At 38.7% G+C, this 15,774-nt stretch overlaps 1 protein-coding gene across 1 annotated transcript in view; it reads right to left on the bottom strand.

Annotated features, from left to right (window-relative positions):
• The window catches only part of GNAI3 (G protein subunit alpha i3), a 40,903-nt gene that overhangs the window by 8,577 nt on the left and 16,552 nt on the right, over nt 1-15,774 (bottom strand). Inside the window, exons 2-7 of the mRNA XM_034654035.1 lie at nt 12,682-12,724; nt 12,429-12,570; nt 7,893-8,050; nt 5,791-5,919; nt 2,532-2,661; nt 1,976-2,129 (exon numbers count right to left, since the gene is read on the bottom strand). Coding sequence (XP_034509926.1) covers nt 1,976-2,129; nt 2,532-2,661; nt 5,791-5,919; nt 7,893-8,050; nt 12,429-12,570; nt 12,682-12,724 — 756 coding nt within the window. The remainder of the gene's footprint in view (nt 1-1,975; nt 2,130-2,531; nt 2,662-5,790; nt 5,920-7,892; nt 8,051-12,428; nt 12,571-12,681; nt 12,725-15,774) is intronic.

Below are 15,774 nucleotides of genomic sequence, written 5' to 3'. Positions count from 1 at the left end.
TCTAAATTTCTTACTTTTTGATCCTTTGGTTCTTCCCTTTGTATCCAATAAAAACCTTTCTCTCCTGCCCATAGAGTCTGGTACTCTCTCATTCTATCCACGGTCTTTTCTGCCCTCATTCTATAACACCACACCACGTCACCTCATCCATTTCCATGTTGTATTTATACACGATCTCAAATCAATATATCTAACCCCCAATCGTTCACAAAGCTCCAAGGCCACATATATATCTGCCTATTAGATACCTCCAACTGGATGTTCCAGAGATGCATCGAAATCAACATTTCTAAATATCAATTCAGGTCACAGCACCAGCAGCCAATCAAGGCAGAACTCTGGTAGTGCTCTTCCCACTTCCTTACCCTAGCTGTACTCTTTCACTTTATTACAGAAAGCTTTACAGTGTCTGCCCAGCTAACAAGAGCTCTCCTTCCCTGAAAATACCCAACTCTGATCTAAAGGTTATAGCGGTGCAGCCCTGGCATTCATGTTTGTGCCCCTGACCTTGACTGACTGACTTGACTGACTAGGCTAAGGATTTCTGCTTGCCTTAACCTTGGCCAGAATCTCTCTCCTAGGAATTTGAACCTGGGGCCAACCAATATCAGTATAGCCTGGTCTTAATTTTATTTATTTTTTTTTAAGATTTTATTTCTAAGTAATCTCTACACCCAATGTGGGGCTCAAACTTACAACACTGAGATCAAGAGTCGCATGCTCTACTGACTACGCCAGCCAGGTGCCCCAACCTGATCTTTTAAATGCAGGCAAGATACTGTGGCAGGGCCACCCTGTATCACATTAACTGAATAGCAGAGAAAGTTTTTAAGCAGAGAGAGAAGAATAAAGAAGATACACACAGAGAAGGAGAAAAAAAGAGATGGGAAAAGAACTGCTTCCAGGTCCTTGACAGCTTTCTATCCCCTAGTTCTATATACATTCTTAATTAAGATATGTCTGCATTCTTGCCCTAGGCTTCTAGGATATATCCCTGTATCTTCACCTAAAGTTTTTATTTGCATCCTAAAAGACTCCTTACTAATTCAACTCCCCTACTATCTATCTTTATTGCCGTTTACTGCATATCTTTCTAAAGCACAGTTTTCACTACACCATGTACCGCAATCAAAATCCTTCAATAGCTCCCCACTCTCTCAGCATCGGATACAAGACCCTCCATAAGCATCCCGGCCCATCACTCCAACAACTCCTTCCCATCACATTAAGCTCTGGCAATACTGAATTCTTTCTAGGTTCTAAAACATATCATGTTGTTGGGGTTTTTTATACAATTTTTTTTAAAATAAATGCAGGGCCTGAAACTCATGACCCTGAGATCAAGATTTCAGGCTAAGCTGAAATCAAGAGTCAGACACTCAACTGACTGAGCCACCCGGCACCCCTCATGTCATTCTTTTTTACCTCCATATTTTCATATATGCTATTCCTTCTTCCTAAAATGCTTTTAATCCTGTTTGCCTGGTGATTTCTAATTCATCCTCTCATTCATTACCTCACTCCAAGAGTGTCATTTCCTCTAGAAAAAAAGAGGACACTGAACCCACAGTAGTAACCCCTTCTTCTGTTAGTGAACGTTTCCTATTTTAATGAAATTCTTTATGTGTGTATCCTTCTCCCTACAACTACTGTGTCTTAAGTGCAATAACTGCACCTTATCTTTGTATTTTTGTGAACATACATACACCAAATTTTGATTTTTATCTTTCCCTATTTTCCTCAAAAAATGAAGAGGACAGAAATACAAAATAAACAGAGTGAACTCGATTTTGTCTGGAATAGCACTTTAGGCTTAAAGGGTCTTAATCATATGCTTAATGTTAATACCACTACCAGTGAACACTCTCCATGAGGACATACACGCATTGTTCAAAATAAAAGGCCGGTGCAGGAATGTCACTAAAGTGTTGATCGAAGATCTGAACCTCCAACAAAATCGTTCATGATCCCTTACCCGTGTATTCTGGATAACAGATAGTTAATGGACTCCTCTTTATTTTTTCCTCAAAAAGGTCTTTCTTGTTGAGGAAGAGAATGATTGAAGTGTCTGTAAACCATTTGTTGTTACAAATGCTGTCAAACAGTTTCATGCTTTCATGCATTCGGTTCTGAGGGGGGGAGAAAAAGGGTGTCAATAGCAAAAAGTAAAAGTGGATGAACTGTTAATGAAAAAACAGACCAACAAGTTTTAGAAGCACTGAATGGCACGCATGGAAATAAGCTAGACACTGATAACACAAAAGCTAAGTCAGTGCTCATTTTTTGTAATTCTTGGAGCCTGGGAGGTGGGAAGAAGAGGACTTAACCCTGCCCACATACTCAATGCACTGTCCTATCTCTTAAGAATTAGTAGGGCATGGATCAATATTTTAAAAGTCTAATCTCACAGGGAAAAAAATTAAGGAATCAAGATTTGGTTCAAGGCAAATGGATACACAAAATCTTCCTAAGAGTTATTTTCCACTTCCCAGATGCATTAAACAGGCTTTTTACCAGAAGATCCAACATACCATTTCCTCATCCTCAGCCAGAACAAGGTCATAATCACTGAGGGCCACACAGAAGATAATTGCTGTCACTCCCTCAAAACAGTGAATCCACTTTTTTCGTTCTGATCTTTGGCCACCTACATCAAACATCCTGAGTAAAGGGAAAGAATGCACAAATTCAGCAAGGTCACAAATGACACCTCTCCCTAAACTGAAATGGTTAGGGAACCGCCCACTATTGCATATTCAAAATCTATTACACTGATAATAGAAAAGACAAACAAGGAGCAGATAAAACATAGTCAAACTAATACTCTGTGGTTAAAAGTAAAAGAGAACATGAGAAAATAAAATCTAAGAATAATGAAAACTCTCATTTTAGATAACTAGTTGCACCTCCTCTCTATCAAAGCTTTTATCAGGCGCGCCAAAAGTCAGCAGAATAAGCACTGAAATGGATTAAAGGAAGGAGGGGGGAAAAGACCAGAAAAACAAAGAGCTGAATAATACAACTTAAGGTAATAACAAGAATACTAACTAATATTTATTGTTCACCATGGTGCCAGACACGATCCTCAACACCTTCAGTACACTAACTCATCTGGCCCTTACGACACTCCCGTAAGTACTACTATCTCCAGTCACAGATGAAGAAACTGAGGCACAGGTATGTTAAATACATAAAGGCACACTACTAACAAATGGGGACTGGGGCTCTGGACCCAGGCACTCTAACTCCAGTACCCAGGCTCTTAGCCATAACACCACTCTACATTTCAAAATGCTTTACCTCTTCAGTTAAAAAGAACAATGAAAAAACAGAAATCTCCAACTTGCATTCTGCTTCCAAAATGTTTTCCTTACTTTTTAACTTTTTTTTTTTAATTGAGGTATGGTTGGGATATGTTTTCCTGACTTTAAGGAAAAAATATTTTGGAGATTAATTATGGGGAAAAAGTAAATTATATTTCAGGGTAGGGCTCTAAGAACCCAATATCTAAAAACAAAACGTAACCAGTATTTCCCAACTCTACATCTTATTTGAACCTAATTAATAACAACAAAGCCTCAGCGGTTCATAAACTTTATGTTCCACTCCAGATTAGTTTTGTCCACCACTCCCTTCTGGGGGGGCTTGCTTGGTATCCTGCTCGACTGCTGTACTTCTGTCAACAGTGTCCTCATCTACTTCCTACAGTAAGAGGAACACCTGTCATGCTTTGTGTTTTAGCTGGTACCAGCGGCTGAGGAATTATGCATACAAATGAGTAGATACTCTGAAGATAGATGTAGGCAGACATCTGATGACGAGGACAAAATTTTAAAAGGCAAACTTTGCCAAGCTGGTTTAGTATATCAGATCTAAAGTGACTCGAGGTCTATTTCCAAAGAATTTTCCCCTAGACATTGAGAAAAATAAGACATAAATGAGTAATTTCTCAATGTATGTTTGAAAGAGAATAGTCATCTTATCTCTTTATGACCCAGCCTTTTCTTTTAGTTGATCTAGCAGGGTTTTTTTTCAGCCTTTGGTCATGACACCTAGAATAATGTAATCACAAGCTGGTTTTAATACAGGGTCATATTATAGGTTTTAGGAAAGTGGACATCATTTGTATCACTATAGAAGTCTTTCAAGGGGAGACACATGCTGGTCCACCAATAATTTCAGTATACCCCTCAGTTTTCTTCTACAAAGTCCATAAAACTAGTAGAATACTGTAACATTCCCAAGGTGGGCTTTTAGCACATATTAACATTCGCAATATAATTCACTAATAGATCAACATTTTATGAACATTACCTCATAACTGAGAGGCAAGTAAGCAATTACACAATGCCTTGCATACAGTAGATGCTCAATAAATGTTTGAATAAATGGATAGTGGTTTTGCCTAGAGAGAAGAGGAAAAGGAAGAAGTGACAGTACTTCAAAACAAGATATCTACATACCAACAATAAAGTGGGTGCAGCACTTTAACTAGATCCGGCTGTTGATCCTGACGTAAGAAGACCAACAGGATTTACCCAACCAAAAACCAATCCATGACAACATCAACAAGAATGTTTCCCACACTAAATAAAGTTCGCCACACTTAATTATAAATGGATTATTAATCTTATAGTACACAAAAACACATCTCATTCTTATGGCTGCACAGGTAATAAATCCATTTGGCTTTTGCTACTCTAGTTAAAAAAGTTCATCAGTGCTAAAGATAAGCAGCTCTTCTATTCTACAAATATTCAGCTGAACTATTTTCCTGCACCATGTTTCAGACGTGTTTTGGTTTATTAAGATTTCAAGACCTCAAGTGGTATCTAGTAATACCTAAACTCTGTGTGGATTTCACAAATTCGGTGAAGCAACTGTTTTCAGAGAAAAGAACACGGAGAAGTTCTGAGCTAGAAGTTACATTTGTGTGCGACAGTGCTGAGTATCACAGACCACCTATGAGCGTAATAAGGCAGCTGGAACAAACATCATATGTTAAAGGGGGAAAAGTTTACCCCTAATCTCAAAGGTCACAAAAGCAGAAAGCAGGAACCAAAAAGACAGTTATAATATTTACAAAAGACCATTAACGCAGAGACAGGCCAAAGCCTGTTTTAGAATGACTAATGCTACTGGAAAGTCCTTCGTATTCGTGTGCTAGAATTTTCTCTCTCTAAAACAACCACTTTTTTATATGTCATATTTCCCCAAAATACCTCTACCGCCATATCAATTTTCCATTCTATACTACATTAAGAACTTAGTTGTACATGATACTGTGCATAAATCAGTCCAAGAGCCATGACAACATTAGCTCCGTTCCACTAACCCTAAATGCGCTTCAGTAAGGATCGACACTGGTGAGTAAAGCGTTTCTATTTTAATACCAAAATGGCAGAACAAAGCCACGTCACTAAGTATCTATCCTTAGTATTGCTGCTACCCTTCTAAAGAACAAACGTTCAATACCTGTTTTGACGATTCCAACAAAAAAGCAGCTGAAAAGAATAAAATTAAAAATAAAATAAATTGATAACCATATGATTATCTTTATTGATATTTACAATTTAATTTTGAATTCAAATTCCTCCAAATGGACAAAAATATTTGATGCTATTTGGAGAAAGAAGAAGGGTTTGGGCCCCCATTCAGTTAAAACACTCAAATACCGGCTGATGAATATGATGGTAGGTTTTCTAACCAAAGAATATTGCCTAGAGAAATTTTACCCTGATTAAGAGATATTTGTCTTTCGCACATCTAGCAAAAAGGTTAATGACTTACTTGAAGTATAGGTCTTTGAAGGTGAAATGGGTTTCCACGATGCCCGTGGTCTTCACTCTTGTCCGCAGGACATCCTGCTGAGTTGGAATGTAGTTCGTTTGGGATATTCTATCCAAATCATTTAGGTAACTAAATAAAACACACATTTATTTTTACCTCGTGAAGCCAACCATGTACACAGCAAATCAACAGCCTAAACTAGTTCCTTGTCAAAAGTAGATTCTGAACCTGTCACTAATGTGGCAGAAGAAAATCAGAGCTTCAGTATCACAGAAATGATAATGAGAAAAAGTGTGAATCGAGCATAGGGCAATTAAAGCAGGTTCTATATCCGCTACACAAAAGTGGTTTTAATTTTACCAAAATTAAGCTGTGAAGGCCAATTAAAAGCAAACACATATGGAAATGTTATTCTTATTATAAAAAGATTTCTGGGGCGCCTGGCTGGCTTAGTCAGGAGAACATGTGACTCTTGATCTCGGGTTGTGAGTTCAAGCCCCATGTTGGGTGTAAAGATTACTTAAAAATAAAAAATCTTAGAAAAAAAAAAAAATCTTGGAGAGAAAAAAGATTCCTGAAACTTGATGCTAAATACCGAATCAACTGTGTATTGCACAGTAAAAAAACCAAACCACACCAAAAGCCCTCAGACATTTAAAGTTAATGGGTCATTTGTATGTTCTGACATTTGATAGAGGACATTCGAGAATGGTGTTTGAATTACTAAAATTAAAACCAAAACTATGTTCAATAAGAATGAGTATTTCCTGTTTTCATTCATGAAACAGAAAAGCTGTGTGTGTTATTTAAATCTAACTCAAAAACAAATTGTAAATACTTCCAAAGAAATTTAATGTATTCAGTGAAATAATTAAAAGACTGCTTCAAAGCTAAATTAATTTTTTTTAAAGCTAAACTAAATTTTTGGTAATTTCAGGACTCCTAAAGATTTTTTTGATACAAAACTGAAGAACGGGTTGGGCACTATTATAAGTGAATCATTAACAAACTTCTATAAAACTAAGTACTACCATTAACGTTAAGGAATCAGTCAAGCCTTGATCAAACATTATGGGAAAAAAAAAACCTCTATATATCACATGTTCTCTGGTGTAAAGGGTTCAGAGCTTAATGAATGTATGATAAAAAAAATAACAACAACATAGCTTTCATGACTATTGGGAGAATTAACTGAAACCACCAACATATGCAACTAAAAATATTAAAAAATGGGCAAGAATCCTGAAATGTTTCTAAGGTTAAGTTTTCATTTCAAAAATAACTAAGTTTTTCAAATATAATTTAACTCCTTCTTATAACAACTTAAACAAGAATGAAGGATAGGCAAATAGAATATTGGAGAAAACCTTAATGCTTAGAAGTGCCCCAATTAGTACAGAGATAGTTACCAAGAACTCACCAAGTTCCCAAAAGGCACATTAAAAAGTACATTCTGAACACAGGTCTTTATAAATAAACATGTTGTAAAAGAAGCAAAATAGGATAGCATGTAATAGCCTCTTTCAAGTATTAATTACAAATTCTCTCAAACTATGTAACACTTAAGAGAATTTCTTTGACAAACAGATGCTTTGACTTCCTTCCAAGACTCAACATTCTCTTTCGGTACAAAGTCTACTATTGTGATCTGGCAAAAGATTTATTAGTGGTGACTGGTACCAGAGAAATCCATAGTGCAGCCCAGCCACAGAGCTGGGTGCATAAAAAGGGATATCACAATTCTAATTTCCCTCACTAGCTGGCAATTAATGCAAAGTCCTTATGCAGAGGGAACTGCACTGGAAGAGATCCAGGACCCAGCTGCAAAAGATTTCTCTCCTCTTTCACTTACTTATTATAAACTACCATGGAGCTACTTTTCATGGTGCCAATTCTCCCATTTATATTCCAATGTACAATGTTTTTCTCCAAGTCGTACAAAATGACCAAGGGCTATATAACCCTATACTGAAACCATCTTTACAAGGAATGCTATAGACTTCTAAGAGCGTCTGTTACTTAAATGTTTTGTTAAGGATAGACCCTAAACTTCCTTAGGGTCACCAAATTATTTTCTGTTATGGGAAAATTAAATTACTTACTATGAAGCAGAATCATTGAGCTGATACTCCCTGGATCTGCTGAAGCAAGCTTGCACCCCACCGTCTCGCCATAACCGTTTAATCACTCCTGCTAGTTCTGGAGTCATGACTCCTTCTTCAGCACTGCCAGCCAAAACAAATAATTGCCGGGCATCATCCTGAAGAAAGCAGTTAAAAAAAAGAGATAAATGATTCTCCACTTCTTAAAGACTTGACAAGAATCTCTCTAAAACACAAGCACCTTATACTTTTCATTATTTTAAGAGAAGTATTAGAGACCTTTCCAGGCAAGGCAGTCTGAGAGAATTTACAATGAAGTCGTTCCCCCTACTCACTCCACTGTAGTTAGAAGTGCAGAGCTGAGCTGACGAATGATTTCAGTCCCCCACCACATACCACCATCTCCTAAAAAGACCTCTTTTGACTGGCCTACACATCTCCACCCGGCTTACTCATGATTTTTAAAGATTTTGTTTATTTATTTGACACGGGGTGGGGGCAGGGAGAGGGAGAAGCTGACAAGGGCAGATCCCAGGACTGGGGGATCATGACCTGAGCCGAAGGCAGATGCTTAACTGACTGAGCCACCCAGGCACCCCTACTCATGATTTTTTAACAGAAAAACTGATCTGTGAGATAGGCACATGTAACACATTCCCATTCTACAAAGGAAGCCTATAATAAAAATAGAGATGAAAAAACTAGCATGTAAGAGGTAAAGTCTAAACACATCAGAGGGAGTAAAATATTGAGTTTAAGGAAAAAGTGTTCTCTTCTTTCCCCTCCTGCTCAGACAGAGGAACAGGAAGAAGAGGAGACTGAGTTATTTAAGTCTGGAAGCCTAGTGAGGGAAATAAATCCCTCAGACAAAAATTCAGTTTCTAGATTCCCCAAGGAATAATAGTCCTCTAAGTAAGAGGGTGGGGGGAGACAGTAAGAGGAAAAGAAAGTTAAGAAAAGATTTGATCAAAATTCATGGTCAAAAAGCTTTATAAGTGGCTATAGTTTTTAAACCCAAAATGTAAAGAGGATAGAAAAAGGCTATGAGAACTCTGATTATTTTGCTTTATTCTACCCACCCTTACTTGTCAGATAGTTTAAAAATAAACCCAGGTCTCAAGGAAGGAAAGGAAAAAGGGAAGGGAGAAGGGAAGGGAAGAAGGGAGAAAAGAAAAGAACAGAACAGAGAAGAAAAGAGAAGAACTAGCAAGCAAAAAGCATTTCCAACCACAGGTGAGATCACAACCCAAAACTCCTAAGACTTGTGTGTTCCCAAAACTCATGCACTCGCCTAGGCAAAACAAACAAAACTAACCACTGTGCATTCTAGTTAATGCTGCCAAAGTCAGGGTCTTCAGCCAAGTACTAGCCCTCCTTTATAAGGTGCTTTCCTGCATTTTCTCTAGTAATACTTTATGTCCATCCCTCTCTAAGAAACTTCATCTAACATCTATATTCCCCTCTTCTCCTTTCAGGGATAAAAATTTTAAATGAGGGGCGCCTGGGTGGCACAGCGGTTAAGCATCTGCCTTTGGCTCAGGGCGTGATCCTGGCGTTATGGGATCGAGCCCCACATCAGGCTCCTCCGCTATGAGCCTGCTTCTTCCTCTCCCACTCCCCCTGCTTGTGTTCCCTCTCTCGCTGGCTGTCTCTATCTCTGTAGAATAAATAAATAAAATCTTTAAAAAAAAAAAATTTTTAAATGAAGGAATAAATGATTGAGGAAAGTTGAAAAATTACATCAATTGGCAAACATACTCAATATTGAGCATGTCCTTCTATGTATATAGTATAGTGCTTTAACACGTGAAGACTTTATAGTCCATTTCTGAAATTTGAACTAAACTCATACAGCTATTCGAAAGCCTCAATAAGCATTACTTTTTTAATAGCACAATTCTAATTTTAGAAACTTTAAAATGGAGAGAGAGCTATTGCTACGTATTTCTGCTGTCCTGACTTTGTAAACAGTTTTAAGCGGAAGCACTTTTCCCTTACCACTTAATCTCTTCCACTGACCTACTCCTGCTTCTCCACAATAAACCCTCTAATAGGCCTTTGAGGAGGCCCCTCTTTACAATGAAATTCGTACCTCCACCCTTAAGCAGACATGAAAAAACCACCTACCCCTCATCTGGCTCTATTCCTGTCCATTCACTCTCTAACCAACCATAAGAAACTAGACAAGGGTAAGTGAGGAATTATAAACAGAAACCCTTACATATGGAGGGTAAAAAAGAGAAAATTCAAAAAATTACGTAGGGTTGTAGATTAGGATGGGTGGATGCTGGAAAGCTAGGTGATTCAGGAGGCCTAACAGGAATTAAGGAGATGGTAACTGCATCTGGTGATATAGGAGAGTTAGGACCCAAAGATGAACGACATTCATTTGATAAAGGGAAGAAATGAAAGGAGAAGGGATGCTATGGTCTGAATGTTTGTGTCCCTCCAAAACTCGTATGTTGAAATCGCAAGGCCCAATGTCATAGTATTAGGAGATGGGGCCTTGGGGAGGTACTACAGTCATGAGGGTGGAAGCCCCATGAATGGGATTAGTGCCCTTATAAAAGGGACTCTAGAGAGTTCCCTTCTCCTTCTGCCATGTGAGGACACAGAGAGAAGCCTACAACTGAACAGGGCCCTCACCCGAACATGATAGCCCTCTGATCTCAGACTTCCAGCCCCAATAAGTCTGCACAATAAATGTCTGTTGTTTATAATCTACTAAGTCTGTGGTATTTTGTTACAGGGTGCAACTGGATGAAGACAGAAAATGTCAACTGTATTGGTGACAAAGTAGTGTGAGGACCCAAACATTAATAATAACCAATTTGACAATGGAAAGAAAAGAAAGGAGGAGGGATGATCAAGAAATATAAAGGGAGACACATGGTGAGAAAAAAACAAGGAAGAAATGAAGAGAAGGCATAAATACCTGAGACGGAGAAAAAGCCAACAAACAGAGGGAAGGGACTAAATACAGTAGCATCGACCAGTTACTGGATTGGGCGAACAAGACAGAGACATAGAATTAGGTGACAGAGAGGGATGAGGACAGGGAATAAAATAAGAACACTGGAGAGAGCTGGGGGCGGGGGAGGGCAGAGGGAAGAAAGGAAAAGAAGGAAAGAAAAGCAGGAGGTAGAGAAAGGATGGAAAGATGTAGACAGAAATGTGTTGTTTATTCTTGCATTCGTTATCCTATTTGCCCCTCCCAGAGGCTTAGAAAAATAAAGTCTCTAATTGTGATATACCCTTTTTTACAAAAACATAAAAGTCATGCCTCCCATATTTCCTTATCCCCTCTTCTGCTGCTCTTCTCTCCAATCATTTCACAGTCCTTACCCCGGCTCCTCTTCCCTTATTCCACTTCTAGGATTCCTAGCTGAATACCATCCAATTATAACCATCCTCTTGTGACTTTTTTCCCCATCAACAATTTCCCCACTTGTTTACTGAATATTAACTTGCATTAATAATAGCTTGTTAATTGATAAACCAAGAGCAGCTCAGAGTTCCTAAGCTACTTCACAGACACATAGACTTTGCCTTTCCAGGCAGCCTCCCCAAGTCACCTCCTTTTACTATCCACAGCACCTAAGAACGACTCTCTGAACACAGCTGATAACTCCCTTAGTTCTAGGAAATCATTCTACACATTCCCAGCCTTCTCTTAGAGTACAGCTGGAGGTATAAAAGATCTCTTGCCTTCATTTTGGCCCTCTCCCACTGTATCAAACATCCTAATTAACAAACGAGAACTTCGTGCGCACTAAGTATTATGATTAATCAACACAGCTTTTGAATATCTGACATGTGCAAGAATTACTCTAGGACATGGTATAATCCAGTTGTATAGGTTATAGTCCAATGTAGTACAGGGATAGAGTATTTTGGTTTTTTTTAAGATTTTATTTATTTATCTGACAGAGATAGAGACAGCCAGCGAGAGAGGGAACACAAGCAGGGGGAGTGGGAGAGGAAGAAGCAGGCTCATAGCGGAGGAGCCTGATGTGGGGCTGGATCCCAGGACCCTGGGATCACACCCTGAGCCGAAGGCAGACGCTGAACCGCTGTGCCACCCAGGCACCCCAGGGATAGAGTATTTTTGAATACCTAAAAACTGTCCCTAAAATTTTGACTTAGTGTTCTTGTCCTTCTCAAGTGTATTTTGGGAGACTGATATTTGCCTTTTATCTTTACACTGAGGAAAGCAGAGCTACCTCTTTTAGATTATTTCAATTTACTAACATTTACTACCATAAAATAAGACCATGCTATAAAAGAAGTGAATAAAAAACGGCTGTCACAGAAACCTACAGGATATTCAACACAACCCCATCTCCTTGATTCTTCTTTGTGGTGGTAATCTAGTATCCCCTAGAGCAGATTGCTAATACTTCTCAAATGAGCACACGGTACTTTGCCACTTTTTACCTTGTTGTTTAAATTCATTTCCCTAAAACATGAAGCAAATTTTGCATTAACTGCATCTACTAAAAGCAAGCAAGTGAAGAAGAAATGAGAAACACTTACTGCTCTGGCAGCTTCCCCAAAGTCAATCTTTAGCCGTCCCATGGCTCTTATGATTGCAATGATGGACTGGATAGTATTGCTGTAGACAACTACTTTATATTGTTTACATTCTTCCTCTGAATAGCCATCCTCATGAATGATTCTTTAAAAAGAAAACCACAAATCATTACCATGGACCTAATAATGGTACTATGGACTTTCATGCATTAGGAGGATATGTAGTTTTACAAAAGGTCATGTTGTTCCAACTTACTTCATCTGTTTCACAATGGTACTTTTACCAGATTCTCCAGCACCTGAAAGAAAAGTAAACCAGACTTTGAATTCCCTTGCAACCAAACATGAAGCATGAAATCAACATGAGCGATAATCCTAGACTAATGGAAACCACAGGTCCTAGGGAAAACTCTAAGCTACTACTAAGCTTTCCTATTAGAGTTTTTTTACTTTAACATAAGTCAGCAGACAAATATCATTAACTAAAAGTAGCCCAGAACCTACTCGATATCATTTGTGTAAAGTAGGCATGCTCAAGGAGATATGGCAACATAAACACCTCTAGGAACTCAACCTCTACATGAAATATCATGATATAGAAACTGAACATAGGCAAAAATGAAATGATTCATTTTTGGCCTATTTGCTTTTATTAATTTCTCTGTCAATATCCATGGATCTGAGGAATGTTCCAAGAGCAATCCTCTCAACCATGTGACCAGAGTTCAAAATAGAACCAGAGGAGCCGTTGTCCCCACTGCTTTTTCACTGCATATGCTCTCAAGACCACATTTCCCTCATCTGTCAGCTGGAATCACTTTAATGATCACCGATGTCCGATCAGCCCTCGGAACTCCTTGACATTTCACCTGCATTTCCTCAGTCAATTCATTCTCCCACCTTCCAAAACGCCTATTTCACACCACTCCTCTCTCTCTCAAACCTTACAAACTCCTTCCTGCTTCTGATTCTCACCTGATGATCCTGCCTCTCTTTTACTGGAAAAATTAAAGCACTCAAAAACCAAATCCACCAATCTATCTGTATCCACCACTAATATTCTCTACCTTCATCAATGGATGAAGGGTCCCTGCCAGTGTCTAAGACTAATCCCTCCAACTGTGCCCTAAACCACCTAACTTTACCTACTCAACATCTTGGCTACTTCCCACTGGGGAACTCTCATTATTATACAAACTTGCTCGCTGCATTATCTTCCATTTTAAATCAAAGCACACCCCCACTCCAACCTTTCGTTGACTCCACACGTACTCCTCTAACTACCACTCTATTTTCTCTCTTCCTCTTTATAGAAAAACCCCCTCTGAGTTGTCTATACTCATGTTCTCCAATTCTGTACCTCCAATTCTCTCCTTAACCCACTCCAATCAGATACTCATATCCACCACTCTTAACTGAAACCACTTCTCATGGTCTCCAACAACTTCCATTTTAACAAACCCACTGATTAATTCCAGGTCCTCATCTTACTCTGCTTACTCTTGAACAGAATTTGTCCAATGATGACTTCTCCCCTTGCAATGTTTTCTTTACTAGACAGGCTTCCAGACCCCACATCCTCCTGGTTGGACCCCAACCCCACTCCTCCGTCTCCTCCCTCCTGCCTCTGAATCTTAAAGGTTGTACTATTTGAGCACTCCTTCCTTGGGCCCTTTTCTCTTCCTATATTCATTCCCTAGGTCATCTCATCTAATATCCTGGTCTTAAACACCATTCATCAACTGATAGTAATAGTATCTAGTGTATACTGCGTGCCAGATGCTGTTCAAGCACTTCGCTTTTATTAATTCATTTAATCCTCACAATAACCTGGTGAGGCAAACACTTATTATCTCCATTTTACAGGTGAGGTAAATGAAGCAGAGAGATGCTAAATTAACTTGTCCACAATTAAAGTCAGTAAGTGGCAAAGCTGAAATCTGTATTCACACAGTTTGGCTCCAAAGTTGTTGTATACTGCCTCTATGCCAATGATTTCCAAATTTCTATCTCTACCCTTGGCTCCAGAGTCATACATCTAAACCACCTACCCGATAAATCTCATTAGATTTCTATGAGGCATCTCAAACTTAAATGCCCAAAATTGAGTTACTGTTTCCCCATCCTTACCCCCAAACCAGCCCTGCTCCACCCTGTTTTCTCATCTCAGTAAATACCAGCACTCACGCAGTTGCTCAGGCCAAAAACAGTAGGTCACATGTAACTAATATACAAATGGAACGCCAGTACCAATATCAAATATTAATAAAGCTTAATTTTTAAAAAATAAGTGTAAGTATAAATATGGTTGTAACTGTTTCTTCTTGCACCACATAGATCATCATGAACACAATGGAAACCACAAGCCTAGATCACGTTAAAGCTTCCTAAATGGTCTGCTGCTCGAGACCTTGCCTTTCCTATGGCTAGTTTTCCACTCAGTAGCTGCATTGAACTTTGTAAAAAATCAAATCATGTCACAACTCTGCCTCCAGGTTTGGACTACACAGGTCCACTTATACACGACTTTTTTTTCCCAATAAATACAGTACAGTATGGTAATATTTTCTTCATAAGTTTCTTTTCTCTAGCTCACTTTATTATAAGAATGCAATATATGATATATATACAAAATATATGCTGACTATATTATGGTAAGACTTCCAATCAACAGTAGGCTATTGGTTAAATTTTGGGGGGAGTCAAAAAGCTACAAAGATTTTCCAGTACGTGGGGTGGGGTGGGGGCGTTGGCACCCCTAATTCCATGTCATATGTCAACTGTACACTCAAAATTAAATCCATGGGCAATAAGGTCAAACACATGCTCTGGCCCCTGCCTATCGCTTCACCCTCAATTCCTATCATTCTCCACTTCATCCTCTGCTCTTGTCAGACCAGTTTTCTTGCCTTTCTTCCAACATACCAAACTGGTTCTCAATGAGCTAGATCCTGACTCCTGCTCTTTGCCATTTACTATTCCTTCTGCCTGGAGTAACTTTTTACAAGATTTTCTTCTTCCCTCAAAACACCCTCCTGCCCTGACTAATCTATCTAAATAGTCCCCACCCCATCATACTCTCTCTCTCCTCACTCTAGGTTATATTTTTTCAAAGCACTTATCACTTCTTCGCATTAAAATCTGTTCATTTCCTATCTCACTAAAATATAAACCCCATAAAGGTTTATTCATCCCTGTATTCCCAGGACCTAGAACTGGGCGTGACATAAATAGGCTAGGCAAGTAAGTATTGTTGAACAAATACGTTACTAATGCTTAATTAGCATGATCCTTTACTAAATATTTCTCAACTCTATCAACCAAAACTGTTAGTTAAAATAAAATTCAA

This window comes from Ailuropoda melanoleuca, chromosome 2 (genome assembly GCF_002007445.2).
Source record: "Ailuropoda melanoleuca isolate Jingjing chromosome 2, ASM200744v2, whole genome shotgun sequence".
NCBI lineage: Eukaryota > Metazoa > Chordata > Mammalia > Carnivora > Ursidae > Ailuropoda > Ailuropoda melanoleuca.
Note: the sequence above shows the minus strand (reverse complement) of the source record. Positions and strands in the feature narration are given on the sequence as shown.